At 44.1% G+C, this 20,232-nt stretch overlaps 1 protein-coding gene across 2 annotated transcripts; it reads left to right on the plus strand.

The window, feature by feature from the left end:
* Positions 1 to 538: 538 nt before the first annotated feature.
* LOC135910211 (defensin-like) lies at positions 539 to 19,374 on the plus strand. Of its 2 annotated transcripts, none has more exons than XR_010566943.1 (4): positions 539 to 584; positions 11,867 to 11,935; positions 16,001 to 16,060; positions 19,238 to 19,374. XR_010566943.1 is itself a non-coding variant. In XM_065442264.1 (4 exons), exons 1-4 carry the CDS (start codon positions 11,085 to 11,087, stop codon positions 19,348 to 19,350), a joined length of 252 nt encoding a protein of 83 aa, XP_065298336.1. In that variant the 5' UTR covers positions 11,047 to 11,084; the 3' UTR covers positions 19,351 to 19,374. The 2 variants fall into 2 exon arrangements, 1 of the variants encoding a protein (XP_065298336.1); XM_065442264.1 differs by lacking the exon at positions 539 to 584 and adding an exon at positions 11,047 to 11,094.
* The last annotated feature ends 858 nt before the right edge of the window (positions 19,375 to 20,232 follow it).

Consider the following 20,232-nt stretch of genomic DNA (forward strand, 5'->3'; position numbering starts at 1 on the left):
TATGCCGATTTCGCCGCAGTTTTTCTCTGAAAATTGACACCCGATATTACCCCCTCAATTTCAAACAAGTACAAAGCTCGAAAACGAAGGACCCTATTATCTTTCATCCTATCCTTCGATTGGTGTTCCTTTCCAACAGATCTCCGGAACCGCTTTCTTTTCCTTCTTTTCTTTTTTTTCAGCCTGCGTGAGATAAGGGGAGTGACCTTCCGTCCCCTTCGAATAACGAGCATCCGTGCAAGTTGGCCTGGTTCTTGTTTTTCACCACCCCCCGAAAACACTTCAGACACCTCGGCAAGTGGTTAATTTGAGCACTTGGTAGCTGGGGCACAATTAGGAAACGCCTGCCGACTGCCGATATCGACACGCATCCTGTGTAAGCCAGTGCCGGCGCAATTACTGTGCGCATGCCGCCTATACTTCGTATACGCGAGGTATCATTGACACTGCAGCGAAATTACCAGTTTTGTGCGCGTGAATCTTTCCGGCCCGACGCGTATATAAGTTCCATTTATGTTGCGTCGGTCTAGTCTTTGACCGCCCTTGGAAGCTGGAGGCTCTGGTCCACAAGTGATCCATTGAAGGTTGGTTTGCGTAATGCCGTTACATAGCGTTACTTTGTGGTCGTAATGCCGAAATGGGCATATCTTCGTGGTCGCTCTTTCTTAGCTATGTTTTTTTTAAGTACTCTAAAATTGTCATGCATTCTTGTCGATGGATCGCGATGTTCTTTTTTAGCCGAGATCTTACAAAGACGGGTGCCCAATCGAATTTTTCTTGCTTTCGATACGCGTTGGCGATGTTCCGTGTGGTTGAAGTACAGCTCCCGAGCGAAGATTTAACTGGTTGAAGTGGTTCAGGGCTTTCTGAACGGTTTAATCGCGCTTAGATGGGTTGAAAGAAAAAGAAATATATATATATATATTTGCGTGCCACCAGTTTTTTACGATTACTTGTGGGGCTCTTGAAGAAACATATATCAGGTGTTTTCTTTTTAGGTGAAAAAAAAAGATGCCTTGCAAAACTATCGTCATATCTCCATTCTGAATGCATTCTAGAAAGTAATTGAACGCTTTATATTTAGAAGAATAACTAGGAAAACACAAATTCATAGTACCCCAGCAGTTCGCATTAAAAAAAAACAAAAAAAACAAGTCAACTGAGCTAGCGCTATTAGGCATTAAAGTAAAATTAGTTGAGAATGTTGAAATCAAACAGTTTACGGTTGGGATATCTTTATTATTAAGAAAGCGTCTGACTCAGTTACTCACTATATATTATTAAAGACTACCCTGTTTGGGCTTAAGTGGCCAGACTTATGACTTAATCAAAAGTGATCTCGAAAATCGGAAACAGTACGTGATATTTATTTATTTATTTATTTATTTATTTATTCAAAATACCCCTAAAGGCCCTCTTTACGAGGGTATTACATGGGGGGGGGGTCAAATCACAAGCACTGGTTGTAGTTTGTACATACTAAATACAAGAGAGGTTAACAGAAGTAATAATACAGTGAAACATAGTTAATATACAAGATAATTAGGTCACAATTATTACAGAAAAAACATTAGTACATATTAGGAGAACATAAGGCAACTGCACTAAAAAACACCAACAAATATCGAAAAACACTGTAAAAGTCCCAAAAAAGAATAATAATACGATTAGTCGACAAGTCGTGAGCGAATTAAATGTTGAAACTTAGTCAAGTCTGGTTCCGTGGCAATGACTGATGGTAAGGCGTTCCATTCAGTTATTGTGCGTGGTAAGAACGAAGATGCGTAATGGGATGACTGGCAGTTAATGCGTTTGACTTTGTATGGATGGTCACGGCGTGGAAAAATAACTGTTGGTGACTGAAAGAAATCATCGTGAAGTGATGGATGGTGATAAAGCTTATGGAAAAGTGTTAGGCGAGAAATTTTACGGCGAAGTGCTAAGTTGTCCAAGTCAGCTTTATTCTTTAACGCGGTGACGCTGGTGTAACGTGAATAATCTGAAAATATAAATCGCGCAGCACGGTTCTGCAAGGCTTCGATGTTACTTATGATATACGTTTGTTCGGGATCCCAGATGGCAGACGCGTATTCTAGTTTAGGACGGATTAATGTTGTGTATGTGATTATGTTTTTTAACATGCATTGGGGCTTCTTTTAAGTTATGTTTAATAAGTCTGAGAGTACGATTTGAAGAGGCAAGGGTAAGGTTAATATGATTATTCCATGATAAGTTTGATTGAAGATTGATGCCAAGGTACTTGTAAGTAGTTGGGAGTTCCACAGGGTTGTTATCAAGGGAGTAGGTGGTTAGAATTCGTGGCCTATTGGTGAAAGACATGAGTTTAGTTTTGGAAATATTTAATAGTCTGATTTTAGATGAAACGCAACTGGGTAAATCATTAATATAAATTAGAAAGAGTAAAGGACCAAGTACGCTGCCTTGTGGAACTCCAGACGTAACATCAGCATAACATGAGTTGGAATTGTTAACTGATGTAAACTGAATTCTAGATGAGAGAAAATCGGTGATCCATGCAATTATAGTAGGGTGAATGTTAAACTGTGAAAGTTTAAGTACCAACCTATGGTGTGGAACACGGTCAAATGCCTTAATATTAAACAGTTTCCTCAGATCACCACATAATCACAACAGGAGCACCACAAGGCTCGATAGGAGGTCCCCTTTTATTTCTTTTATTTGTTAATGACATCTGCGACATACCCCATACTGAGGAAATAGTACTTTTCGCCGATGATACTAATGTATTTTTTCATAATAAAGATTCGGAACAGTCCGAATTAAAAGCTAATATATGGCTAAGAGAACTATCATTATGGTTAGATGCAAATGAATTACAGTTAAATATAAGTAAACCGAAATATGTCATCTTCAGAGCGCGAAACTCGCATATAAAATATAGTTTCAACCTGTGTTTTGAAGACGCGGTGCTTGAAAAGACGAGCAGTGTAATGTTCCTAGGTGTATTTTTTCAGGAATATTCATGGCGGAATGACCACACATCCCACCTGCAAAGAAAGCTATCTTGAACAATTGGCGCACGATGGAAAATATATTCTTTAATTCCAAACAGAGTAAAACCGGTTATACATCATTCACTAACTCAGTCCCATCTACAATACTGCTTACTGATATGTGGCTCTACAACAACGACAAATTTAAATAAACTAGAGGTTTTACAAAAGAGAGCTCTTCGTGCTCTGGAACGCGTCCGCTTCAATGATACCGCATCTCCATATAAAATGAGGTATAGATTAGTTCCACCAAATATTATTTATACAGAGAAGCTATCACTTTATATGTTCGCGCAAATTAAAGGAAACTGGGCAAATTTTGAGTTTATCTATCTTCAAGCGACCACAGACCGGAACTATCGTGTGAATTAACTACAAGCTAGCTATGATTAGAACTAATTATGGGGTGGAAAGCTTGAGGTATACAATTCCAAAGCTCCTAAATGAAAACAAGCAAATGTTAGACCGAATAAAGCAATCGCCTTCAATATATTTGTACAAAAGAAATATATGTAACCGAACATAGTTCGTTGCTGTGATGTGTGAGTTTCTTGCGAGAGAGAGAGACCGTAAACTTTATTTTCAAATCAATACGATTTGAGTCCGGTGTCCTTTTAGTGGGTCTGGGCAGACGCCGCGGACGCGGTTCCGAGACCTTGTCTCGAAGCGGCTTCCTCGGCTCACTGGGCGGCCCAGAGTTGGGGTGCTATGCAGGATGCGTCGAGTTTCTCGTTCACCCGAGTTTTGCCCGAGTTTGCTCGACGGCAGTCAGTGAACGGAGATAGCGCGGAACGGGCCGAAGGTGCAGGCAAAAAAATATGTAGACAAGAAGTCGCGTATGACAACATGAGCGCACCCTGCGCGGCACGCTGCTTCCACGTTTCAAGCGCAGAAGGCTGCACAACGAAACGCGCCAGCGCCGCGTATTGTTATCAACGGATTATCGCAACTTAGCGATACCGTGACTGCCCCGCTGTCTGTCAGCACACTTGCCGTGAGCCGTTTGCCACGCCTTTCCCGGGCGCGTCAAGGGCGTGCCTCATCTTTCGGGCGCTATCTATCTATCCTCAATCGAATGCGAACGGGGTACATGCGGCGCATTCTTGCACCTACACTTTCACTCAAACGAATACGTTAAAATACGACAAATAAAATAACGCATATTTTTATTTCTTTAGGTATCTGTTTTTCGTTTTCAATGCTAGAAATTTGTGATGACAAACGGAGATTGAGCAAATTATTAAATTTTGCACTTCTTGCAGTGAGTGGCGACAGGGAGGCGAAAGCTTAGAAGCGGTACATTGAAGCGGGTCGCACGCACGAGGGCGTTCATACGGTGATAAGTCGCCTAGGGGCGCTGCAGTGCTATTCTCAATAAAGTCGGTCATGATCCATGGAGGGTCATGGCCACTCTTTCTCTATTAGGGGAATAAAAACGCAGCGCCGCGGTACGGTTGTTCATCGCAGGCGCTTCACTAGGCTTTAAGGCCCCCGCTTTACCGACTAAAAACGACACAACAGCTGTCGCTGTAAAATGGCGGTATGTTATTTTAGAGTGCGTAGTGACGCAGTTCAGTGAAAATGTACCAGTTTATCTTTGTGTGCGAAGCCTCTGCGATACATTGCGAAACGTGCGTGCTTCCCCAGCGACAGAATTCATCGCTTGTCATCGCTTGCCCAGTGAAGGCGCCTCTGAGCGCATGTACGCAGTATATGAGTGTGTTGTGCAGTCGAAGGTGCTTGCGGATTACCTCTGCTGGAGCCAGCAGCGATCGCAGATGGATATCGTAACGACACCGCAGCACTCGCATTTTGGCAGGTGAGGGCTCTTGTGTGCATTTATGAAATCAGATTTTGAACGGAGAGAGGTGTTGGAACTGTTGAGTGCGCAGTGCTTGTGATGAAGAAATGCCATTGCACTGGGCCTAGAAGAGCGAGCGATTCTCGGACGCTGATCGTGTTCACGACGTTGTGGCTCCGTTTCATCACCGATGACAGAGCAGCCATCTGAAACGACTGCTGCAATAAGCACTCCTCAGCATCGTCTTCCCCCTCGACGCCTTGCAAGCACCTACAGTGACGTGCCGATAATTATTTACTGTGCGCTACGCGCCGCAATGCAGGCAGTGAAACCGTGTTGTGCGGCCATCTCAGCCCGAGAGGATGTATGCCAGCGACAGTCAACGCTTTGTTTTCGATAGTGGTGCTCAGTACATCACCGATGACAGTGCGTTGTGCGTGATTTATGTCGGCGGTCAAGATTGTTGATGCCTCTCAGCTCGACACCGCGTCGCTGTTGCCGGAAGATAAGTTGGGCGTGGCCCAACTGTAGTGGGTGCGCGCGCAATAGTTACATGCCTCGCGCGGGGCGTGACCTCTGGTTTTGATTGACAGGCGAACTCGTGCTAAACTCGTACATCGCGAAACCCCCTCCGAGTTCAACTCGGGAACATGGCGGCGGCAGCAGCAGCCTGTTTCATTGCATCCAGCGGCAGCAAGCGTCAGTATGACCGTCCGGACCCGTTCACCTGCATGACCGACGGGGAGTTTCAGCGTCATTTTCGCCTGTCGAAGACATCAGTGTGCTGGCTGTGTGACGAGCTAGGCGAAGACTCTCGTCTGCGGAGACAGCGTGGCGGGCTTCATTCGCTCACCGTCGTAGAGCAAGTCATCTGTGACCTCCGTTTCTACGGGACTGGGAGTTTTCAGGGAAGCGTCGGCGCCGAGCGTTACATCGGACGCCATCAAACTACTGTTAGCCACTGTGTCAGAGATGTGTATGACGCGCTTATCGATGCGGCAGTGCGTAAGCGGTGGCTAGCTTTCCAGAATACTGCGGCGGAGCGGGCATATATAAAAGAATGCTTCCCACTTCGTGGGAACATTACGAACGTAGTCGGGTGTGTCGACGGAACGTACGTAGGAATTAAGGCGCCTTCAATGTCAGCGTTACTGTGATTAACAGACTTTTTCTCTGGTTGATCACTTTTTGTCGATTGTTCTACTTATCTGTCAGGGTGCCTTCCAAATGGCTCACTTTCTTGGGAAAGGGGTTAAGTATAAATAGATAAATGGATATCACTAATTGTGTGAAGTAACCTATGAATCCTAATCTCATAAACAACTTGGGGTTCTTCATTGGTGAAGTTACTAAGTATGCACAATGCTGAATTTTGGTCATGCGTAATCTATCGGCCGCACTATGAAACAGCGAGGCATTGCACAATTTGTTGCAGCGCGAGATGTGGATGTTGCGCCAAGCCGGTTGTGCCTATGCATTTGTGGCGAAATGAAAATGCATTGAGAATCTTAGTGTGTGCTTGCATGAAGAAAATACTTCAGATTGTTTGCTCTGTTCACTGTCGATGCATGTGCCAGAGGTTCAGTGCATCTTCTTTTTTTTTGGGGGGGGGGCGGCGTTATTCTGGATGGATAAATTGTATATTTTCGTCTCATAATGGGGCTCTAATTCTTAAGCATTAGAACAATGCACATCCGATACTGTGCAGAACTCTCTGTACGTGAAGATGTCATGAACCACCAAGGCATTATTACATATCGGAAGAAATGTGGTGCAGATGCCAATGAAAAGTGGGTCTTTAACCTACCATGATAAAAATAAAACTTGCAGAGCAAATAGACCATTTGTACAGGTTTAGAGCAATGATTACACAAAACGTGATATGCCCAAACGAGTAAACACTTGCCGCATTGCCAAAGTAGGCTGAGCGACATGCAGCATATATTGGCATTGAACATGTCCCGTGACTGTTATTTTTATTGTAAGCCCTCGCTGTCACTTCTTTCCCTCCAGCACTCCCTTTACTGAAACGTGGCACTGTCTTTCCATTGGTGTCATGATGATAATGGTAACGGCAGCAGCAAGGCTGGTTAATGCTTGCCTCTTTGATTCCTGTGAGTTTAGTGGTAAAGAATATGGCACGTTCATACATACAGCTGTGCTGCAAAATTTAACATTTGTGATTTTTCGGAGAACTAATTTGTGTTGGGAAATTTCAAAGATGTGCACCATTGTGGGCTAATAACTAGAGCATTGGTGAGGTTGAAGACGGTGTATTGGTATAGAAGCTTGAAGTTTAATTGCACAACAATTCGACGGGACACAAAGAGAAATACACACAGCAGAATGCTTTGCTGTGTGTGTTACACTTCTTTGTGTGCTGTTGAATTGTTGTGCGATCCAACTTAAAATAAAGCATTGGGCTTCTTTGGTGCAGGACCGAGGAAGTGTGAGCTATTCGACAACATGCCAGTGCCTTGCCACACACTTATGGAAGTCGGAAGGTTTGCAAACAAAGCTTTGCTTTCAAATCCAACTGCTCATGTAATACAAGCGCTGATTGAAAGAACCATCACACAAAAATAATGGTGAAATCAATGGCCTGTGAAAAGTGTAATTTGTATATAGACACTGTTGACATAATAGGTGCCATACCGGTGCCATAATAGGTGCCATACCGGCCTCAAAATTGTACTGGACAGAGCAGTTTGTTTCCTATGTGAAGCTCGACCTCCCATTACATGCTGTGCAAATTACCAAGCTCAGTTTGTTTTGACGTGCTACACAGCATTCAGTGTAATCTGTTTTTGATTCTAAAGAAGTGCCAAACACCACCTCTTTTTCAAGGACGTCATGGGAATATTTGGCGAGACCTTTTTCAGCCCCTCATAATGGAAGTGTGGTCAGCCAGCTTTGCTTGGATGCCTTTATAGATTTCTGCTCCTGATCATTGTGTGCTATCAAATTGCAGAAGTCTATGCAACTGGTGCAAGGCATTACGTGTTTCCATAGTCGGATACAACTTTAGGAGGCTGTGGAATCTGCACTTTAAGGCAGGTGAACACAAGCCTGCACCAATGGGCACGCACTCGAGACTGATATCGTGCCGCCAGACAGACTAATATTATTGCTCATTGGAGAGGGACTATTTCTTTAGACGTGTAGGCAATCGGCTGCTGCGCTTTGGTCATCTGGGTGGGGCCTCTCCTGTCTTCTGAAGTTTTATCCGACTGTAAAGGATGCTGCTTTTCATACAACACAAAAGGACAAAGTGTACAATTATTTGGCCTATGAAATGGATACATCAGAAGTGTGCTATGCAAGGGCTTAAGATGTGTGAAATATGGTACATGCAATTATAAGACAATGTTAAAGAATATGTGGTATCGAACATGCATGTAATGGCACATTTGAATCGGGGAGTGTTGCAGTCATATGCACAGTCTATAGGTGATAGCATTATTAAGCTCCTGCTGTTTCCTTTCTTCATTGTGAATTACACACACCGTTCATCTTGTGGTAATGAACACGCACAGTATTCTTGCACATAGAAAGAACAAACAGCATGATGACGTGTATGCTGCATTAGTATATTTTTTATTTACATGGTCCAAGAGTGGCACAGGTTGTCTTACGTTTTTGCCTATTCTGAAGGGACACAAAGTGCATGTTATAAGTCTCCTAATATGCACAGCACAATGTTTACTGCAATAATTTTATTCATGTTCTTGAATAATAAACAAAATATTAAACGGAAAGCTCCTTTATAAGGTGCCTTCTGTGGGCTCGACAGGACAGCAGTGAGGGCACCGATACTACTGTTGCGGAGCAGCCCTCTGGACCTTTGCCACACTCTCAAGAGCACGTGCCTGGCGCTCGCCTACTGCCACCAGGCGGTTGAGTGGCTCCAGCAGCAGAATGTTTTGCTGCAAAAAAGTGTATTGGAATGAATCAGCCACATACAAACCATTATTTACAAAGAAAAATGCTCGTTGCACTATTAGTACTAAGTGCCCTTTAATGTGGAAGCCTCTAGTGTAGTATGCTTAGTAAAACAATGCGTTGGGACAACATTGCTTTATTTTTCAAAACTGGGGTTTTCTTTTTCAGAGCCAATTGTCATGTTGATTAGTGTGCCAGCAGCTGAGGTAGCCCTGCACCTTCACGAGTCTCTACTGTCAGCACTACAAACCTATTTTTGTTCGCTGCAAAACAAATGCCTCACCCTACAATCCCGTCTTATACGAGCTGATTGCATCCTATGCCTACAAACATCATATTCTTGTCCCATTACGCAATTTTCTACCATCCTTGGCTGTAGTTCTCTCTCCTTGACATTCATTCTGTAATGCTTATGTAATCACCTGATATGAATTGGCAACAAGTGATCGAATACGTGCATGGCCTGCGTGCCGATTCCTTTCTTTTTTAATCTCAACTAGCATATCAGTTGCCACGGTTTACTACGCCACTGTCTTTCTGCCTTAATGCTATCTGCAACAATTTTTGTTACTTCGCTTTCTACACAGTCCTTGACATCTCAAGTTTCTTTGTTAACCTCCAGGTTTATGTCCCATATTGCATAACCGGTGGAATGCAATGATTCTAGACTTTTTTCAAGGATAGCGGTAACGTAGCGATCACGATTCGGTAATGCCTTCCATGTGCTGTTCAACCCATGAAATTTTTGTATAAGTTTCCTCCTTTATATCAGTACTTGCTATTGATATTTCACTTGGATAAAGATACTTTTCCATAAATTTTCTAGCTTAATGTCACTCATGAATTTCTGTTGCCTCACCAAGTTAGTGAAGGTTACCTTCATCTATTCCATTGTTTCGCGGGCCCACTTGCACGTAAAAGCACGAACACTCATTGGTTCTCACTGCCTTCTTTAAACTGCTGGACATTCAGTTCGTTACTACGAAAGTGACTTAATCCGTGCACTCTTATTATGCTAAATATGAAACAGTAGAAATATACTTATCTGCAGTTTGTCGAAGTCTCCTTCACTGTGTTGGTAGCGAGATCCATCGTCGGTACCACCTCGTCGCATCGTAGCTATATAGGATGTCTACCTTTTGCCCACACTATGTAATGTTCGTGACGCTCGCAGTCACGCAGAGTGGAGGAACTCAGCGCACTCGCAGAAGCAGCACCGGACAAGTTGTTTCTTCAGCACTTCGCCGTGAACAGTAGGTGCGCGTTGCGATCTGTAAAATCGCCGAAGCTATTGGCAGTCTTACCGGGTGCACGGGAAGATTGCCCACGGAGGAACAGAACTATCCAAGAAATAGTGGCCTTCGTCGAGCCTGATCACTACGTCGCGCACTGCAAGCTCGTTGTACGGGTTTGTTTACACTGGGCCTCTCTGATGCTTAGCCGCCATGCTTGCCCGGTGAATGGATGTGATGACGCCACTACAGCGCTCCCTCGTGGTTTAATGCGAAGCGTACTAAATTACAAATTAGTCTAAGACTCATTCAGTGCACATCTCGTAAGCTTCAAAATGCTTCTAAACCACGTTAAAGTAACTAATAATATTGTACTAAATGCATTTGTTTTACAACTTGCTTCTGCATGTAATGCACTCGGTGGAACGACAAACAAGTGAAAGAAGGCACGACCATGCACCGACGGTATGATCACGTGAGCCCCAGTTTGTCGACCGCCCAGAAGGCAACGCCCAAGGAATGATAGCCAGCCAGAGTGAATCTAGATAAACCAATGAAACTGGAGGCTTGTCGAAAGATAAACTGTGTCTCGGTACCATTCGTGCTTTCATCTTGGGGTGTCGCCAGAGCTCGTGAAGATCCCGAGTTTCGCCAAACTCGACGCATCCTGCATAGCACCCTTGTGCTGTAAGGTTCGAGCTGAGCAGAGCAGTGCGGTCTTCCAGCACAAGCGTAGGCGAGTGGTGGAAGAGACGCAGGGGTCGGCACTGCCCGACATGTTTGTTAGGTGCTGACATTCCCATAACATGTTATTAGGTGTGGCAACCTCTCCACACGATGTGGGTCTGTTTGTAGTGTACATGTCTGGATACATGGGGTGCATGAGTCTAGTGTTTCTGTAGGAATCTATTTGTGATTGTCTGAAGTGTACTGCTTGCGTCCTGTCTAATCTAGCGTGAGGGAATGGGTGTACGCGTCTTTGTAACTGGTAGTGTGTCGTGATGTAGTGGAACCTGGTCATACGATCCTCCCACGCCCAGACGTTTGAAATACCCCGCGGGGGCTCTTCCTCCGATGATGCACGGTGAGTGAGGCCTCGAGCAACGCGGTGAGCCGCTTCGTTGAGGGTGCTCAATCCAGTGTGTGCCGGGATGCATAGCAAATCGACTTTGTCGTGTCTGGATCTCTGATCCAGATACGACAGATACAGATACAGATACCGCCTAATGCTCCGATTCGCTTCGCTTTAAACTCATGCACGTTCAAATGCATGTAAATGCTTGAATTCAGCGAGTTTAGCACAGCGCCGCCTGTTGACTGAAGGATATGCTGCACTTCTCAAGGCTGCTGTACAGTCACGTAAGTGCTGTGACCTCTTCTGTAGACAGGCGCCGCAGCTTTCGATTTTTCTGGAGTCAAGTGGAAGAACGTTCTACTATACGGTGGTTAATTTATAGAAGGACAGGAAGTATGTTTTCTCCTGATACTTTCGTAGAAGGTTGCGGAGCGTACCAATATAAGCCGATTCTCGTACAGGAGTCCTCGGATGCATCCACTTGGACGTGTTTCTTCGCAAACTGCGAACTCAAACGCCGTATTCGGTTTATCCTGGTGCTATATATATGCGTGCCGAAGGGCCTCCTCAGTAATGTAGGCAATCAATTGCAGGTCCCGATTATTGGCCATGGGTTTCGCTCCGCGTCTGACGCTCGGGGCCGTGTGAATCGAGCTGGAGAGAACACATACATCGAGGCAGTGCTACACGGCACAAAAGCTGCCACCCTATTTAGCGTCAAAATGTTTGAAGGTGTGCTTGGTGTATCATGCATGTAACCTAGATTATCTTATCTTTGCAGGTACCGAGGTCAGCCTTCGTCCAAATATGAGGTTTCTCTCCCTTACATGTGTCGTTGTGCTCTTGGCCGGTAAGTGAGGCGCGCAAGGTAGCTTATCGGAGACAAAGAAAAAAAAAGAACGCAAACCGTAGTGGCTCTTTCTGATGATCTCGCAACTCAATGATTGCGAACTGCAATATATGAATGAGTCCACGACTGCCCCATGCGTTAGTGCTATACATCGTCGTCATCAGAAATCCTTCGTAGATATGTGTCAGTCTATAAAAACAGTGATTGATCTGAGACAGCGAAACAGTATAGACCGTTTCCAGCGCCGCTGTATGGGTGCTGCAATCTTTCAACACGTGATTGCGCCGCCATTAAGCGCATTGTGGTTCGTCTTCCCGATAGTGCACAACGTGCTGACTAAACGCAGAAAAGCGCTAGCTTTTCTCGGCGGGTGAAAAATTAATTGGCAGTTATGCAACGCATCAACCGGAAGTGCACTTTATTGGAAAATATATACGAAAATAACGCAGACACGCATAGAATAGACGGGGAATGCGGCAGATGGAAATTCAAGACGATGAGCAAAACGTGAACAAGGTGAATGCAGGAGCCAGCGTTTCGACCAGTGGACTTGCCTTCTTCAAGGCCTTGAAGAAGACAAGTACACTTGTCGAGACGTTGGCTCCTGCATTCACCTTGTTCACGTCTTACTTACAGACACGCATTGTCTTTTCTGTATGCGTCTGTGTTTCCGCCTGTGTTCTTTTCACCAGCGATTCAGCGCCTTTCTACCCTTAAATGCGGCAAACATATTAATATATTTATTGCTAAAAGTGTGTCTGCGCAACACGTGAACTCGCGTTTTCCCTTATGGGACTGCAGCTATAGGCCTTTTTTAACAGGCGCCGCCATATTGCCAAGTCAGTAGCGCCATCTGTGGGTAGAACACACGGTGGCTTGGGCGAACGCTTCGTGTTGCGCGCAAGGTGCACGCCCGGCGGCAGTTTTCGGTGGATTTCGCGCTCGCGTCCTATATATACTATTACGCGACGTCTTCTACCTGGGAAACGGTATTTTTGCGACGCTCCGAAATGGTTTGGGTCGGCTTGACCGGAGTACTTGCGGCGTTGAGGCGAACGGAGCATCAAGTGCGATGTGCGCGTGCGAGCCTACAATCAGCCTCGGGGACCACTTGTCCATTGCTCAAAAGTTCCTTTCGCTAATATGACTTAACTCCAGCATTCTCACTATAGTTCTCAGTTGTAGTTTGGCAACAATGTGTACCTACGAAACACATTGGTACCGTTCTGCTACGGATCCAATAAGCTGAGCTGTTTATTTTGAGGAGTGTTTAAAATATTATCTGTAAGTACATTGCACGACTACCTAGTTTCTTGGACGACGTTTCCGTACATGAATAATATTTATTTATTTATTTAACCATACTGCAGGCCAATTCTTTGGCCCTAGCAGGAGGGGCATTTTCGGAATGACAAACAGTGAATAACAGCAATACATTCCAAACAGCGAATGGGGCATAAGCAACAGCGCTAACACAACGAAGCAGTTTTCAAAAAAAAAAAAAATAGACAGAACAGAACTAAACCAGCAGCAAATACCTACATTTCTACAATTGCAAACATCTATTGCTCACAAAAGAAACTTTCTAGTTCTGCAGAAAAGTCATCGGTCTTGGTAACACTTGGCGGCAACACATTCCACTCTTTAAATGTTCTAGGGAAAAAACTGTATTTGTAGAAATTAGTTTTCGCAAAAATAGGTCTCAGTGAATGTTCTGCGGTGTGCCTTGTTTTCCTAGTAGCAGCAGGTTGAACATAACTTGATTCAGACAGGGCGATTTTTCCTGTCATGATATGGTGAAGTAACAAAAGTCTGTTTATTTTTCTACGTATCTCCAAAGTTTTAATGTTATTACGTTTCATCAGAGACGATCGTGAATCCGTCCTTCTATATTTTCCGAATATAAACCGTACAGCCTTTCTTTGAATACCCTCACGTTTAATTATATTCTTCTTAACATGTGGGTCCCACAGCGCAGACGCGTACTCTAACTTCGACCTAACACACGCGTTGTAGGCTAGAAGCCGAACACTTACAGGAGCATTTCTAAGTTTCCTCTTAAGAAAACATAGCTTTTGAAAAGCTGACGCACAGATGTCTGAAATGTGCACACCCCATGAAAGATTACTGGTAAGAGTTACCCCCAAGTACTTATATTTATCAACCACCTTTATAATACTGCCGTTAATGTGGTAAGTGAAGGTACTCGGACATTTTTTCCTTGTTACACGTAGAAGAACAGTTTTTTCCCTATTCAGTTCCATGCCCCAGTTCTCACACCAGTCGTGAATTGCCAGAACAGCTGCTTGTAAAGAGGCGTGGTCATTTGGATTCGAAATTGTTTTAAAAACCACACAATCATCAGCAAATAATGTGATTGAGACATCCTTTGGTATTACCTTCGTTAAATCATTTATATATATTAAGAACAACAATGGCCCTAACACACTCCCCTGTGGAACGCCCGAGGTAACTGGCAGCACACTGGAAGAAAAATCCTGCACTTCTACAAACTGTTGCCTATGATCAAGGTACGCGAAAATCCACCTAACAACAAAGAGTGGAAGTACAATGCTCTCCAACTTAAACAATAATTTATTATGCGGTACCTTCTCAAATGCCTTGCAACAGTCCATAAACAATACATCTACTTGGCCAGTCATGTCAAGAACACTAAACAAATTATGCAATGTCGATACCAGCTGTGTAACTGTTGACATACCCTGTCTGAACTCGTGTTGATGAACCGATAAAACTTTATTTTCGGAGAGGAAGCCTTGTATGTGCTTAGCAATCACATGCTTTAACATCTTACAGCATTGACTGGTCATTAAGACAGGGCGGTAGTTAGAAGGCAGAAGACGGCTACCCTTTTTGTGTATAGGAACGACTCGGGCCAGACGCCAATCATCAGGTATTTCGCCCATTTCTAGTGAAAAGTTAAAGAGCTCTGTTAGGTACCAAGAAATTCGTTCGGCATATCACCTCAAAAATAGGTTCGGGACACCGTCCGGCCCAGCAGCTTTACGCGTATCAACATTTAAAATCAATGCCAAAACCCCTTCACGCGTTACCCGAATGCCCTGCGGGAGGTCCGATGCAATGGTTCGTGGCTTATATTCTTCATACTCAGAAAATACACTTTGAAAGTACTCGTTAAAGGTCTCCGCTATGCTGAAAGGATCTGTCTGAATGACACCATCGACATTCAATTTGGACACTTCGACTTTTGTGTTCCCTAAGTAGCGCCAGAACTTAGAAGGATCGTTTTTAATGAACTCCGCAAGGCTGTTGTTGAAAAAAATATTCCTAGCTTGCCTAACTTTCCATAACAAATCATCTTTAAGGTGTCTGAACTGCTCGGATTCTATTTTACGTTTCTTCCTCCATCGTTTTAATTTTCTTTTACTCTGAATTATTTCTCTGGTGATCCATGGATTTGATCTACGCTGACGGAGCGCTTTTAGTGGCACAAAGTTTTCAATACAATGGTGAATAACATTACGAATGCGCTTCCATGCTGCCTCTATATTACTTATAGGACCGCATAGATGAGTATCCAAATAGTCTATTATGGCCACATCATCCGCCCGAGCGAAATCCTTGATAACTTTTTCACAGAAGCATTTTTTTTTTGCCTATCAGTGCCTTTAATCCATGAGTAGAAAATTAATTTGTGATCTGAAATACCCTCCTCAACTAGCAGAGTGCCTCCGCCGAAAATATGGTCTTGTTCACTTATACCAGCATACCGTGCGGGGCGAATCACAATTTTCGAGTGGTCGAGCGACTGGCTGTGAACTGCGCGAGCGTGTGAAGCAGTAGTAGATGTTTGTTTTGTATTGCGCATGGTCCAAGCATGCGCCATGACCGTACAAGGTCTTATTATGGTGCTAGCCCGTGTTTCATTTTTATTGTTCTTTCTTTTTTCGCTGAAGACAATGCAATGCCATTATTTTGTACGGCGCACGCCGTACATAATAGTCAAACGCCCTCGTCTAACTTTCACGTGTTTTGCGTGAGTGACATCCCTCGACTTATAATCTTTGAATGAAATCCCCGCAGTCGGTGTGGCCCTGAGCTTCGGAACCGTGGAGGAAAGCCAGGAGGCACATCTTCGAGTCCGTGAGTATGCAGAGTAGAGCCAAGTATAAGCCTGCTGCTTGTTATAAGTGCAGTCGTCCGGTCGGGCACCATCCTTTTATAGTAGGCACACAGAGTTCCTTTGCAGACTTCTAAGTGCGAAATGCGTGTTGTAATCTGGGAGACCAATGCTTGCTAGAAGTTAGGGCACACGTTTTCCTTCGTGGCATGTTTGAACACACTGACGTCTCTCTGCGCGTAAGCGCTTAGTCACGCGGCAGTTTTTCAATTGGCCCGTGCTTCTTGTGCAGTCCCGAAAAAAAAATTAGGACTACTGCATCTATGGTCAAGCAAACAGACTATTTGAATATTTCTAAATAGCTTTATAACTTCTGCATTCAACATGATGCGCGTAATCCGATATTTTAAAGGATGGTTAATTACGGTTGAAGGTTACCTAAGCTCATAGCACAGAAATGTTTGAGTTGCACGTTAGGACGGCAGGCGACATTGCGTTGAACACATTAACGGGGCCGTGCGAATAGACAAAGGTGAAGCTAAGTACGAACAGAGGACGGGTGCCTGTCTTCTGTCCGCATCTATCTTCGTCCTTGTTTTTCTTTTCGCACTTCCCGGTTGTGTTCAAGAATGCACCATGTAGTCCAAGCAAGAGCTTCAGCTTACGATACTAGGTTGGCTGCATTCTTGTGACTCCCACGTGGAATTTTAATGTGTGGCACGACTTAGCTGAAACACTCTATGCAGAAGTATGGAGCTGTTTAAACAATTAGTACAAAAGCTTTATAAGGATACTATAAGCGCAGCGAACGTATTTTTTTTTATCAGAGGAGTTCTTAAGGCAAGGTGGACACACTTTGCCGCTAATAACGTAGCTTCGGAAGAATTATTAGCAAAAAATAAAAGTTTTTTATTAGTGCCTTAGTGGAAGTTGTTTAAATGGCGAAATTGAAGGCAGTCACATTTCATTCCACCCTCATTTTAAGGATATCCCGAAAGTCGCGCCTAATTCGAGGTATTTATAACCACATTTCAGTGGTGAATCCAGGTAGTATCTAAACCGCGGGCGCACCTGAGCGCAGAAAACCCGGCGCCGCAATCACACCAGACCGAAACAGCTCATCGCAACAAGCCCGATGAAGTTTCAAACTGAACGACTCGAGCAGTCGCCACGGCTACTGACACGGAAAGCTTTGCCTGGCTAGGAAGCGCTGTTTTGTCGCGGATCAGTATTTGTCACGGCATGCTGTCATTCGAACTTCGCCCAGCACTTCTTTACGGGGCGTTGCCGGCTGACGTGCAGCGGGGACACGCTGTCTTGATATTTCCGGGGTTTCACCTTCAGTTTCGATGATGAACGTCTTAAATTGCGCGCGATATTTGGCATTCATAAAAGATAGGCATGCCATACGTTGTGACGCCCTAGAATTTTCTATGTTAACAGATGTCCTCACGTTATGAATAAGAGAAGTTGATTAGGACAATTTTCTTGATGAGTTTTTTTTCGGAGCAACTACCCAGAGAAGTCAGGATACCTCAATTAGAAACAGTAATGAACAGGATACTGAAACTCCTCCTATAACTATCGATGAGGTCGGAACGGGCTTGCAAGACATGAAACGAGGAAGAGCGGCAGGAGAAGATGGAATAACATTCGACTTAATTAAAGATGGAGAAGACATAAGGCTTGAAAAACTGGCACCTCTATATACGAAGTGTCTATCGACCGCAAGGGAGCAGAAAACTGGAAGAATGCAAACATTATACTAATCTACAAAAAGGGAAACGTTAAAGAACTGGAAAATGATAGACCCATTAGCTTACTCCTAGTATTATATAACATGTTTACCAAAATAATCTCCAAATGAATAAGGTCAACATAGAAATTTAGCCAAACTAGAGAACAAGCTGGCTTCAGGAAGGGACACTCTATACATGCGACCACATCCATGCCATTATTCAGGTTACCGAGAAATTCGCAGAGTACAATAAGCCTCTCTATATTGCTTTCATAGATTACGAAAAGACATTTGATTCAGTAGAGATACCCGCAGTCATAGAGGCGTTACGTAATCAAGGAGTACAAACTGCTTACGTAAATACCCTGGAAAATATCTACGGAGATTCCACAGCCACCTTAATTCTACACAAGAAAAATGGGAAAATACCCATAAAGAAAGGGGTCAGACAAGCAGACACAATCTCTTCAATGCTATTCACTGCGTGCTTGGAAGAAGTATTCAAGCTATTAAACTGGGAAGGCTTAGGAGCAAAGAACGACGGTGAATACCTCAATAACCTTCGGTTTACCGATGACGTTCTGTTCAGCAACAATGCAGACGAGTTACAACAAATGATTTAGGAGCTAAACAGAGAGAGTGCAAGAGAGGGGGTTGAAGATTAATATACAGAAGAAAAAGATAATGATGAATAGCCGGGCAAGCGAACAAGAGTTCAGGATCGCCAGCCGGCCTCTAGAGTATGTGAATTAGTATGTTTACCTAGGTCAATTAATCACAGGGTACCCTGATCATGAGAAGGAAATTAACAGAATAAAATGGGTTGGATCGCATACGGCAGACATTGCCATCTCCTGACTGAAATCTTACCATTATCATTGAAAAGGAAGGTGTACAAACAGTGTATTTTACCAGTGCTGACATATGGGGCAGTGACTTGGCGACTGACAAAGAAGCCTGAGAACAAGTAAAGGACCGCACAAAAAGCAATGGAACGAAGATTGCTAGGCATAATGTTAAGAGACAGAAAGAGAGCGGTATGGATCAGAGAGCAAACAGGTATGGATGATAATATGATTGACATCAAGAGAAAACAATGAAGCTGGGCAGGTCATGTAATGTGGCGGTTACAGTGGGACCATTAGGGTGACAGGAAGGGTACCAAGAGAAGGGAAATGCGGTCGATGACGGCAGAATAATTGACGGAGCAATGAAATTAGGAAATTCGGGGGCGCCATTTGGAATCGATTGGCTCAGCACCGTGGTAATTGGAGATCGCAGGGAGAGGCCTTCGTCCTGCAGTGGACATAAGACATGCTGCTGCTGCTGATGATGATATGTGTGTAGTGACGCAAGTTCCTGCTTGAAGGACAGAGAAGCGGCAAACACATATTGCAAAAGACGTACCCAGAAATTGCGGCACCATTTTTCCTGATTTTATTTGTTTTCTTTTTCTGTGCAGGTCGTGGAACTGGTTGTCCGGACATGAACGCGTGTATGAGAAGCTGCCAGAGCGAGGGAAAAAGAGGTGGCGTTTGCTTACCACCTTATATGATGGCATGTATGTGTTTCTAGAGAATGACTGGGACCGGCATGGTTGGTACTCAAGTCTGGCTCATGGTCTCTGGTCTACATTCGTCGAGGCGCTGTCTTTGCACGTGGCAATAAAAGAATGAATGAATTCATGAACGGAACGTTTTATTTCGGAAAGGACGCGAGATGGGTTAGGGAATGGCAGAAGAGAAGTGGCACTGGGGAATGGGCAGCAAGAGCTTCATCATGTATGACGGAGAACCCCCATTTCCTGGACGATCCACATGAGCGGTAGCACCATTTTCGTTGCTTCGTTGTTTCCAGAAGGGATGCATCCTTTACGGAAATTAGTAGTCCTACCCTTCACCACAGAACTGCTTTGTTCTCTGAAGGCTGAGAAATGACAGAAGAGGCGTGAGAGAAGGAGTGTAGGGTTCTCGGTCCTGCGCTCCGGGCAGAGTCAGTGACGTTGGGTTTCCGCGACGGAGACTCTGGGCGCCACTGTGGTGGCTGTGTGTTTTTGTTTGTATACCTTCTACACTTGACGAAGATATTGGAGTGAATCCGAACGCCGAACTTATTACACGTAGGAGGACTTTCTATTTCTTGATTTAGTGGGCGATGGGTAAATGCATAGAATCTAGCGAAACAATTCTTACGTGATACCGACGGAATGCTCGTCAAAACGTAGACTAGTGAAATGAAATGATTTTCTGCGTGAACAGGCTGTTTGCTTTAACTACGAACACAAGTGTATGCTATATGGCAAACGTGTGAGATCAGTTGTTTATCTCAATAGTTAACATGAAATTTGCAAATGGTTGCATACTTGTCTCACGGTATCCTTGCTGAGAAAACAAGAACTGAATAATTGTGGAAAATTAATCGTTTGTAGGTTAACAGTGGTATGTATCTAAAAGTCTA

This window comes from Dermacentor albipictus, chromosome 10, assembly GCF_038994185.2.
Source record: "Dermacentor albipictus isolate Rhodes 1998 colony chromosome 10, USDA_Dalb.pri_finalv2, whole genome shotgun sequence".
NCBI classification, from domain to species: domain Eukaryota; kingdom Metazoa; phylum Arthropoda; class Arachnida; order Ixodida; family Ixodidae; genus Dermacentor; species Dermacentor albipictus.